At 38.2% G+C, this 11,720-nt stretch overlaps 1 protein-coding gene across 1 annotated transcript; it reads left to right on the forward strand.

Moving 5' to 3' along the window:
- Positions 1-962: 962 nt before the first annotated feature.
- On the forward strand, positions 963-3,773 carry LOC125692348 (interleukin-8-like). The gene is made up of 4 exons (XM_048942740.1): positions 963-1,097; positions 1,543-1,678; positions 2,411-2,494; positions 3,087-3,773. Exons 1-4 carry the CDS (start codon positions 1,034-1,036, stop codon positions 3,115-3,117), a joined length of 315 nt encoding a protein of 104 aa, XP_048798697.1. The 5' UTR covers positions 963-1,033; the 3' UTR covers positions 3,118-3,773.
- The last annotated feature ends 7,947 nt before the right edge of the window (positions 3,774-11,720 follow it).

The raw sequence follows: 11,720 nt of genomic DNA on the forward strand, positions 1-11,720 counted from the left end.
CCAGGCAGAAAAACAATAACAAAGTTCCGTTAAGAATTAAAACCCCACAATCTCATGTTTATGTTATAGTATTATTGTCTATCATTAATACAAATGTTTGTACATATCTGACTTCATCTGAATAATTCTCCACCACATTTTCATCTTCCCTTTAATTTTACCACAAGAACACTCTTTTTTACAAGGCCAAATTTAAATTTGCAAAAATGTCTCAATAATGTCAGAGTGAGAATCCTACAGAACCTTCTGGAATTCTCCTCCACCCAAATCCAAAATTCAAAATGCTCAGTAGTACTCCAAAAACAATCCTTATTTTGTTGCTTATTTCAGTGATGCTAGACTTCATTATACTAAAAAGTAACATAAATCATCTCAGAAAATAAACATTTTTTAAATGTCATTGTATGTAAGGAGTAGGAGAGCTTATTAAAATCTAATTCTAGTATCTGTCACTTCTACAAACTGTAGTTCCTAGTTCTAACAGTACTCCCAACAATAATAACGTAAAATAGACAAGAACCACTCATGTGCACAGAAAAAATACCCCAAAGTTCAAGGACACACATGGAAAATCACAGGTCACATGCAAAAAAAAGTTGCAAAGGGAAAGTTGCAAAGAGTAGCAGAATAATAACTGCAAAAGTTTAAAAGTATGGAAAAGAACAGTAGCAAGCATGTGACACAGGAAAATACAGAGAGTACACAGTACTAAATAAAGGGCTGTTTTGTACATGTTCTATGTTTTTATCACTCTCCAATTAACAAAGTGCTTCCTGCTTATGAAAAGCAAGTTCATGGTAGTTGAGGGAAAGGGGTTTGCCCATACCACCATGACTCATTCTCCAATAGCACACTACAGGTTCAGGAGTTTCCAGTGGTGTGACCCACATATGATGCAGGGGGTTCAGGACAGTATATAAACAAGGCAGATACTAAGCACAGCCACTGACCACCCTCGAGGCTGCAGGAGCAAACCCCTCACCAAAATCCCTCACCAAATCCAAGTGACACACAGAAGAAACACTCTTGAAAGATGATGGGCAAGGCTGTGGCTGCTGTCATGGCTCTTCTCCTGATCTCAATGGCTGGAGCAAAAGGTAAAAAAATCCTTCCTAAAACCCTTATAACTAATTGCCAATGTGAGTGCTGATGGGGGAAGATATTATTTTGTCTTAAAGTGCAGCAAATAACTCTGTGTGGGGCTAGATTTTACTCCCTGGTGGAAAGAGTAAATCCGTGTACATCCATCTGATGTAGCCAGGTATAAAGATTAGCGAAATAAAAGCAGAGTGATAAAACTGCTGGTGCTCAGTCATTATCATTTTGTGTTTCCTAATAGTACTGGCTGCTATACAAACAGTTTTTGTATAGTGACAGCGACTGGGCACCCAAGAAAATGGGTGAAGACAAATTTTTCAAGTTGTCTGGCTCATAAAAAGAAAAATTATTTCTAATACTCTGAGAAAAAACAACATGTATTTCCTGGGCAAACAGTGTAACAGTCCATACACTACCTGTGTTTTTTTTCTCCTTGTTTTATAGGTATGGCTCAGGCACGTTCAGCGATTGAACTCCGATGCCAGTGCATAGAGACTCATTCCAAGTTCATCCATCCAAAGTTCATTCAAAATGTGAACCTCACCCCTAGCGGACCTCACTGCAAGGACGTGGAAGTCATGTAAGTGCTGTTGCAAAATACTTCCTGCTACTCAACAAAAGGGAAACAGATTTTACATTAAGGATGATGTAAACATTCTCTAAAAGATGCAACAAGACAGCATGCCAGGTTAATCAGAATGCAGTGCGTGATGCTCGTACAAATGACATAATACATGTCATATGTTGCATAATTTCTGTAAATCTGTATTTAAATAGTACACGGAATTTTTCAGCATAAACCTGTACTCATCAAAAAAGCAAATAAATCTAAAACTCTGAGAGAATTAAAGCCACTGAGCTGCATTGAGCAGTTTATCAAGACACGCATTTTATGATCCCACTTCTACTGAAGTCAATGGAAAAATGACTATTAGCATAGAAGTCACAGAAATCTTACTGTGGCAACATTTTTATGGACTAGCCAGTAGAGTTTCTGAATCAAGATGGAAACATTCAGCTCCTCAATTAAATACCATCACAAATGCAAACCAAGCTATCTGAAAAAGAAGCAATTTTGAAAACAGTGAGTCCTGTAGATAATCTAATCCATCCACAAAGATATAGGAATGTATGAAAAAAAAAGAAAGTATGTATTAGGCTACAGCCTCAACTGATAGCAGCTTAAATTAAGGGAGACCATCTCAGTGTACATCTAGAGAACCTTGATGTTGCAAGAAAAAAAAGGAAATTGCCTAAGGAAGAGAGCTTCACTAAATAGACCTTTTGCCTTCCTTTTTCTTCTCTGATGTAGTGCTACTCTGAAAGACGGCAGAGAAGTGTGCCTGGATCCCACTGCTCCCTGGGTGAAGCTGATCATCAAGGCAATTCTGGACAAGTGAGTATTTTCTTCTCTGTGGGCACAAATTATTAAAGAGCAGTATTTTGAAGAAGCTAGCAAACATCCTATGCACAAGTTGTTCAAAATACTGTCTCATAAGGAAGTTGCTATCAGGAAGTTTACTGACTGGAGCAAATACTGTGTTTGCTTTGTACTTTATATCATCAGGTTCAGTCCCTTAGTGCACCAAACATCCTACGTGCATGCTAGCTACAACTCTCATAAGGCACAAGTATATTGAAAACTTAAGCGCAAGTGCCCAGTCCTTTGGAAATTCAGGCGTTAAGTGACTGTTTTTTTCTTGCTTGCAATGGTTAAAAGCAACGATAACTTTTTCAAAAAGAATAGCATTTAGGTGAGTGGGTGAAAATCAGGCCCAAGGAGTGTTAAGCAAAGGATCAAACTACTGAGGTCTGCTGAGTTATTAAATACTCGTGAAGAGGTGACTGCAAACTAATGTCTCTTTTTATTTTTATGCAATGGCTTTCAAAGGACTTGGACAAAGCACAGATCCTTTGAGGCCGATTTCATGCAATTCCAGCACATGATACTTGTTCCATTAGTTTTAATCTTTTTTATTTTTTTATAGGGCAGACACCAAGAATAAGACTGCATCGTAAAGCAAAGAACAAAAATGTCCTACCTCCTCCAGGAAGACAAAAGTGGGAGACACCGCCATTCAGCTTCTGGCAGGTCATTTCCTCCTGCCTCCTACATTCGTACTTTCATCATTGTCTAGAGGATGTATCCTCCCTCTTTTTGTAGTTACAACAGTAACTTGACAACAGTAGCTTAAGTCTTTTAAAGAAGTGTCATACAGGAGAAAAACCACTGAAATTAGAAAAAGTAGGCAAAAAAATAAAACAAAAAAGATCAGGCTTGTGAAAGGAGATGGAGATGATTCTAGCCACCACATAATCAATGTGGTGCACTCTATGCAGGTCTTTCTTTAAATAACATCTTTGCCAATAGTTTAGAAACTGCCCAACAATTCCTTTTCTCCAGGAACATGCTGACAGGTAGCATCAACTGTACCTAGGTTACTGCTTCTCATGTGGGCTGCAAACCAGAAAAAGGGGGCTTTCAGAGTCAGTAACCCAAAAGTCTGAGGCATCAGTTTTGGAGCCATCATTTTCAAGGTTTTATTTACTCTGAATTACTGCTGTGAAGCTATAAACATATGTTTTCATGCCATCTTTTGGTTACAAAAAGGGCACTTTATTTATTTGAATTCTATTAAATATTTATTGCATCTCTAATATTAATTAGTTCATACTTTGTCATAAGAAAGTAGATGATCTTCATGCTTCCATTATTTATTTATTTATGGAAAACATTGAAGTTTTTATGCTTTCGTTATTTATTTATTTATGGAAAACATTGAAGTGTTCATGCTTACATTACTTATTTATTTGTGAAAAACGTCTCAGTTTAGGTACCTAATAAATGCTTATTTAAATGTTTTTATTTCAGTATTGTGTGTTATTAATTTTCTTATTGACCTAAGAGGGTACGTTTATTTTCCTTCAGTATCACATAAAGTTGTCTCACAAGGTCAAGTGGAGGCTGAGTTGTGGGGACTTATAAGTACCTCAGGGAATTCTTGCCTGCAGTACGTGCAGATGATTTTCAGTAGGAAAAAAATACAAAAGTGGTCAACTTCCTTCTTCTTTTCTTGCTAGACTTAATTTTTTCAGAGAACTGGGTGAGAAAACCCATGGGAAGAAAGAAACGAACAAACAATGGTGAGTCACAGAAATCCCAGTCTCAGCAGCAGAGTAAAACAACATGTCAGCTGTGGATCTGGCACAGAACCAGGTTTCTCATTAACTTACTGTAATCAGGCATATCTGATAAACTGCAATGGAGTCAGTGAGCACCCTCTGAAATTTCAGGGAAAAGGGAGTACTATACCGGGAGAAATCTTAAGGAATGAGCTCCGATTGTAATGCTACATGACACTGACACAGTGATTTACACTGAAACCCTGTGAGACAGTGATTTACAATGAAAAAGCTAGAATACCAGAAGCAAACACTAGAGAAAATGGGAAAGTTGAGCAACTGTTTAGATATCTATTCTTCTTTGACCTTAACCTAAAAGGAGCCACTCCATATTCTGCACAAACAATGTATGTTTGCTCATGGAGCAAGAAGATAAAAAGGGAGTTTCTATTACAGTTTGAGCAAGTTCTTGCACAATATGTAACTGTCCCCACCATACTTTGCCTCCATTCAGATCTCTGCCCCTGTCCCAATACATTACAGACTACTAGATTTTGTCTTCAAGACATAAAGAGGACAGAACTCTGCATGGGGCAAGGCTTTGTACAAATTTGTCTTATAACAGTAAGACTTCTGGTTTCTGGATGATTTTTACAAGCTGGCCTCCCTCAATTACTTAGTGTAAGGCAAGCAAGAAGAGGTGAGGAAGAAAGACTTCAAATACACAGCCATGAAAGCATGTGTGTATCTTAAGAGTTTAGGACCAGTTTTACTGGAAACATTGGTAAAGCAGTACGTGCGCAGCCTTTGTTGCGAGTAAATTCCAGTCAAGTTACTGTCAGCTGAATCACGGTCAAGGAATCTCTTAACACTTCTATCCAAAATTTCAGCAGTAGCTTACTTAGGACCTGAAGCAGAGCATTTGTGCAGACTGAACCATAACCTTTCTTTCTCCATAGGTGAAAAGTGATTCAGAAACTGGCTAGAAATGATATTACTGAAACGTATTTCTGTTCAGCATGCAATTACAAAAGGCCTTTCTTAGGAATAAGTAACAATTCTCACTGGAAACATGGTTCCAGTTCTCGGATCCCCACCACAAACCAAAAAAAGCACCACAGCTCTTCTGACTTGATGATTACCTTTGTCAAACCTGGGCTGTACTTCTGTGTTGTTTCTTCTTTGCCCATATTAATTCCGAAGCCATGACAGGACTAATTCTCCTAGCAAAATATTTTTATGTTGAGACACTTAAAAATTCAGTCAATTTTCTTTGACTATATCCTTTTGCCTATCAGTATAAAAAAAAGCAAACCATGAAACATGCACAGTTCATTTCAAATCAGAATGTTGTTAGAGACACAGAACAGTATCTGTACTGGATGATAAAATCTAGTGCATGCACCATGCTGCTGTTCAGCCAACTTCCACCCTACTAAATTTCATTTGCATTTTTTCTCTTTTTATTGCTGCAGCCTGAGTACATTGAAAGTCTTTACTTGGCTTCTGCTAAATATCTGAACGGTAAGGTCTTCTTCAAATGCAGATGACACGCAGCAATCTTGTTAGTGTGCTATCATGGTAAGAATTGGAGAAAAGACTGAATTAAAATGGACTTACAGTTCAGTACTGTCCCAGTGTTTGTAGATCAAGTTAAATCGTTAAGCTGGGAGTTGTCAGTGTCCAGAGGGCGCCTGTAAGCCCTAATGGACTCACCTAGGTCCTCCACCCATTCACCTGCCCACAGGCCTAGGAATCTCATTTAAGCTTGGCATGGGACCTTCATTCTCTCTCTATGTTCTAGAAGTGTTGCTCTCCAGCTTAGCCACTGTCGTGCCTGTTCCTGATTGCGGACCCTGCTCATCCAGCCAGTGACTCATTTCTGCTTGGACTTGGACCTGCATCATCACTGAGACACCTGCTGGGGTGCTTGCTTCCTGGTTTAACACCAGCTGGTGACAACTTGCCCTGCTGGCTGTGGAGTCCCTTTTGTCTCCTTATCTTTCAAGGAGAAGGTGTCCAGCACTGCTCCCTGGCATTAGTTATCATTCAAAATACAATTTTCTTCCCAAGGTCTATTGCAGGTTCTTAAAATGTCAAATCATTAGCAACATTTCCATGTGACTGAAGGCCATAGAAATGACGTTAATAAGTTCAAGAACAGAACCTTCCTTCACATCCCATGGAAATAGCAACTTGTTCATCAAAGAAGTTTGACTTCTACAGTATCCTAAAAGAAGATTGTGTAAAAAGACAATGTTATTTTGTTTCATCATGGATGCAAGTGTTGCAGATGAACCATAGCATTCATTGTGTATAGCAACATTCCCCTCAAAAGTTATGAAACAAAGTTATTACTAAGACAGAGTTATAAATGAAAATGCTATGGGGAAGCAGGTTAGAGGCCTAAAGTAAGATCTGAAGGGCAGCTAACCATGACAGTTTCACCCATAACTCTGAAAAGTTCTCTTCCAACAGCAGAGCTGTGATCTCTTCTGCCCTGACACTGACTGTGCAGTGTTCTTTCCACAAAGCTCTGGGCAGACAGTGCATATCAGTCTTCAGTATGACTGCATTCTGGGAAGCTGTGGGGATAACTGTTTAACATTTGGAGGTCATAGAATTTTCTATCAAAAAATGCCTTTTCTCTGGCTGATCACAATTTCTGTAAATGAATACTATATAAAGGGATAGAAAATAACCACAGAACATAAAGAAAATGTTATGTTCCAAGATAAAGTAATTTCTCAAGGAGCTGTTTTTACAAGCTTGTGTTATAAATAGAGCAGGTGATGTGACGTGTCTCCACCGCAGGCAAAGCAACTCATGTTGACATAGTGAACCAGGTTCTTGTTAACTCCTGAACTAGCTACTGATCTCAGCTAACATATCCCAAGCAGTCCTGCTCCCTGACAAAAAGGTAGACACTATGTATGTCCAAGACAGATGATAACTTCCCCTCCACGCAGCATCAAGGCTCTCATTTAGCAGAGCCCTTTTCCAAACCGATTCCTTTCTTAATTCTTAATTTTATAAAACTACTGAAATTACTTCATATGGATGCCGTATTTTTTCAGATCACATTTTAGTTCAGTTTTGTTTCTTGAGATCACCCTTTTCTCCTCACAAAAATAAGAATATCTCAATATCCCAGTGAGCAAAAAAATGCATACTTTGTGTTCAAGAGATATTTCACTCAAGACATTTATTCACCTTCTGGTTTAAATACCTATGATTATTTTGCAGAATATTACAGAGAAAAACAAATTTGCTCTGTGCTTATCTGAATCAAATTTTACTATTATATTGTTAAATACACCCTCCTATCATAGATAGAACAAATGAAATATTCAGAATAGCTGAAGTGACTCAACTGACAATCCACCAGACATTTTAAGCTTCTCTTTTTTTGCTCAACGAGTAGAAAAGCTTTTGGAACAGAACTAAGTATCTAATTCCCGTCAGCTAAACTGAAAATGATAGCTAAGATCCTTTCACAGAACAGCAGAAACTAGTTGCCTGCATAAGACACTATCAAAATATAGAACACCATAACAACTATCAAAATATAGTCCACAACATTGTCAAAGTAACTGTTGGGCACAAGTTTTTGTGCAAGGCATTTAAACTAGGCGGAGAAAGCTTGACAGAATAGACAATTCATAGCAGTGAACAGCACTTCAGAACCAAACTAAAACAGAAAAAGAAACCCAACCCACATAAATATAATGCTAGGAGTTTTCTTTAAAAAGCAAGACACCCCCGGGTGAATGTGATAGAAGTAAATCCATATCCATTTCTCCAAGAAAGATCTGTCCTTGAGAAAGAGGCAGAGATCCTTATGACAGCTGTTTCTGACAGTTATAATAACGGGTAGTACAAAGACCAAAGCCAGCTTCATTTTCTACATGTGCCAAGAAAATAAATTTTTGGAAGTGTATCTTTAAAACTGATCTTTTAACAAAAGATTTAAATGTCTGAGAGATGCCATTCACTGAAATGGGCAATACTAGTCAAAAAGTAACTAAAGAAGATGAAGCATGTTTAGAAGTGGCTTCAGCTGAATGATGTTTGACAGGGTACACTCGCAGCACAGCTGCAAACAGTGGATAGGTGTGGATTCTTTACTACTGCCAGAAAACTGGCAACTAAACTGTGTTCTGTGAGGTGCTTCATTATGTCTCATCAGAAGTTCTAAGCCAGCCACTGTCAGCCTCAGGGTAGCCTAATGACAACCAACTAGTGGTTTTCAGAAAGAAGCCGATTAAGTTAGTGATGCTAAACTACTAAACTGCCTGTGTTATTTTTAAAGTGGTATGCATTATGCTCTAGTTTCCGATTAGAGATAAGAAGACTCTGACAGATACAGCAAGATGAAGGATGAAGAGCTGCAAGGCTGAAGCATGACGAAGCACAACATGTGCACCTCTGTGCATGCTGTGAGAGGCTCAGACTGAAACAAAATGCACTATCTGAAAGTATTCATGCTGACGTCTGCAAACCTTTTTGGCTGTAGTTTAGGCAGAAAGAAAAATTAGCGTGACATTTTAAGAACCAGAGATTAATATATGATGTATACTGCCTACTGATCGCTTCTAATTTAATCAGAAATTCCCAGGACAAACTTCTTCAAACTTCTTATATTTCCTCCCATCGCTTCCTTATCTTACTTACTTCTTATGTTTCCTCCCATCACTTCCTTATCTTACTTCCATATTCTGCTTGGCAGGAAGAAAATGCTTCTTGCCACAGTCATGATAGGAAAATGTGACTGAAGGAATAAATGCAGCCTTCATCCAGAAGATAAAACTCTAGTTGCTGGTCCCTGCACATTCTCTAGTAGAATTTATTATCTCCTCTGTTAATACTAGGCTGATCAAATGTATATATTAATAATTGTTAATATTCTACATTAATATTATCATGCATATTATTGTATCATTTATTACTAGATACATAACATTGCCAATGACTTCATATTGAATTGCATCAAATGAAATATTTTGCATAGCCTACAACAATCTTTCAAATGAAAACTACAGTGAAGAACTGACTGTTTTGAAGCAGAGCTGTAACAATTATAAATATACACAGACACATAAATACATGCTTGTACCACTGTATTTATAAATGTATGAATTAAAAGGTAAATCAATTAAAAAGCTATCCTGTTATCTTGTGATTCCAGAGAGATTCAGCAAAGTCCAAAGTGGTGATCAGACTAAGGACACATAACCATTTATATTTAGACACATAAGTGAAAAAAACCCCACAAGTTGCCCTAAGCTTTTTCCCTTTCCTCGTTATGACTTCCTCAATACACTAAGTAAAAAACAGATGTTCAGGAGACAGTCCGCTGTCTACGTATTGCTCCCAATGGGTTGCCTCACAGCAAACTTCCATAAGGGTTTGCACAACACTGTGCCTAGTTTTTGAGCAGAAGTGACTATTTGTTCCTTCAAGGCACCACAGGTCAAGTGAAATTGCTGCTGCCAGCAAACCCTTTGCAGGGAAATGAAGGCAACTTCAGAAGACTAAAAACGCTGTACTCTTAATTTTACCAGAGAGAGGAATTTTATCAGCCCAGTGGTTAGAGCATCTACCTCGAACTGAGGCAACCAGAAACTGCAAGGTACTGAAGTCCACATCTCTCCCATCTCTCATGATGGTCTTTCTTGGTCACTAGAGTACTCAGAAATCCCTACCACACCAACCACATCCCTTCTGTTTGCGTGTCCTTTGCTGCATACAAAGATTCCAAGTGATGCCAGCCAAGACCCTAAAAAATTAACTTCTGACTTTTGTGTTCATTACACAATGCTTTGAGTCATGTAAAAAAAAGAAGCAGTTTTTGACATCCTGCAGCACAGAGAATGCATCCTATACGCTGCCTTAAACACAAGCAAAGGAAGCATTTCCTTCCCTTTTCAGTAGTCTTTCAGTAATTGGCTTGTTGCCTAACTTCTAGTTTCTTCATTATAGTGGCATGTTTTTAACATGGTTAAGCATGGAAGGTCTCTGCTCATAGCAGTATCAGCTCAGTCAGTGACATTATGCTTGAAAAGGTAAAGCAATTCCATTCGCATAAGTCATCTCTGATGGTTGTTGGGAAAACACACCCAGAGAAAATCAAATAAAGGATTCGGAGTTCCCACATGGAGGCAGGGACTGGGATCAAATACTGGGCAAAGTGTTGAAGGAATACAGTGAGAACTTGGGTGAAGCACAGCACTCCTAGGAACACAGGTTAGGTATGCCAGGAATTTGGCTTGATTTCACATCTCAAACTTTCTATGCCACAACATTTCTATTATATATCCTCCTGTAATTTTGATGAAACTGTGTCATATTGGAAAAAAATGTGTAGTGAGAAGAGATGCTTTAGCTCTTAGAAACCGAAGTGGGCTTTTATTTCATTACAAACATCCTGCTCTTTTAGACTGATACTTGCTCTTAGCCCCGGGGCAGGGTTAATCATATAGGTGGAGCAGGCTCTTGGCTCTGTTTTTGTCCTGGGGATTTTTTGCGGTTCTGTTACTGCCACACTCAGGAAATAGTTCACTCTAGCACTAAGGGGGGCAAAAAGTCACTGAATGTAATTGGGAATTCAAGGGGGATTTTTTTCACCTTGGATGAAAGGCATTTCAGTGCACACTAAGATAAAGCTGCAAATAATTGCAATGAAATTAGTACCCCCAAATCAAGTTTTAATTACTCTGTGTGTGTACACGTACATATGTGGAGACAAAGAAAGACATGCCTAAAGAAAAGAATCAGCCAAACTTTTTTCAGAATAAGCTTGTTAGAAGTTTGACATGAACAATAAAGCAAACATTCAGTATCTGGTATGATTCCTTCCTTTTTCATGCCTTCAGAAAACAAAACGTATTTTCCAGGAAAGCTCTGTAAGATATACAGCTAAGGAGAAGCACCATTTTCAGCCAGAAGTGGTATCCTTTGTTGACTCAGTAAATGGCTGAATAGCCTAATTTGGCTATAATTTTTCCTGGGTCAGCTGAGATAGTGACGGGAAACAGATGGATTTTCCTTTTATCAAATGAGTCCATGGCCAGCAGTAAATAGTGAAGTATAAGAAATTATGAATTAGTAAATATGCTGAAGATGAGTTTTTCTTAAGTCTTTGGAGCAGGGGAGAAATGCCTCTGTAAGTCCACAGACTACAAAACATGAAACTTTGAGGATACGGATGACATACAGCAAAAGTCATATGTCAGAAGCACTGTATTTTTACAGAATCAGAGCAGATTCTTCACCTTAACACACACACTCCAAATGAGTAAAAGTAATAATTCTTCATTTATATGACAGATCAGCAGTTGAACCCAAGCTTTCCCTTAAGACGTCTGCGTTATACAGTATTATTTCTACCAGCCACAATGAGCAAGTACTCTATATTCATGCAATGAAATTCTTCAACAAGCATGTTTACAATAGTACCATAACATTTACTATTATTTCCCTGTGTAAGACTTAGAGTT

Source organism: Lagopus muta, chromosome 4, assembly GCF_023343835.1.
Source record: "Lagopus muta isolate bLagMut1 chromosome 4, bLagMut1 primary, whole genome shotgun sequence".
Lineage (NCBI taxonomy): Eukaryota > Metazoa > Chordata > Aves > Galliformes > Phasianidae > Lagopus > Lagopus muta.

What these genes read in the sequence shown, in the direction of transcription:
- LOC125692348 (XM_048942740.1), top strand. Translation starts at nt 1,034, where the DNA reads ATGATGGGCAAGGCTGTGGCTGCTGTCATGGCTCTTCTCCTGATCTCA. An exon ending in CTCAATGGCTGGAGCAAAAG is followed by an intron (nt 1,098 to 1,542) that starts GTAAAAAAATCC and finishes CTTGTTTTATAG; the next exon opens with GTATGGCTCAGGCACGTTCA. An exon ending in TGCAAGGACGTGGAAGTCAT is followed by an intron (nt 1,679 to 2,410) that starts GTAAGTGCTGTT and finishes TCTCTGATGTAG; the next exon opens with TGCTACTCTGAAAGACGGCA.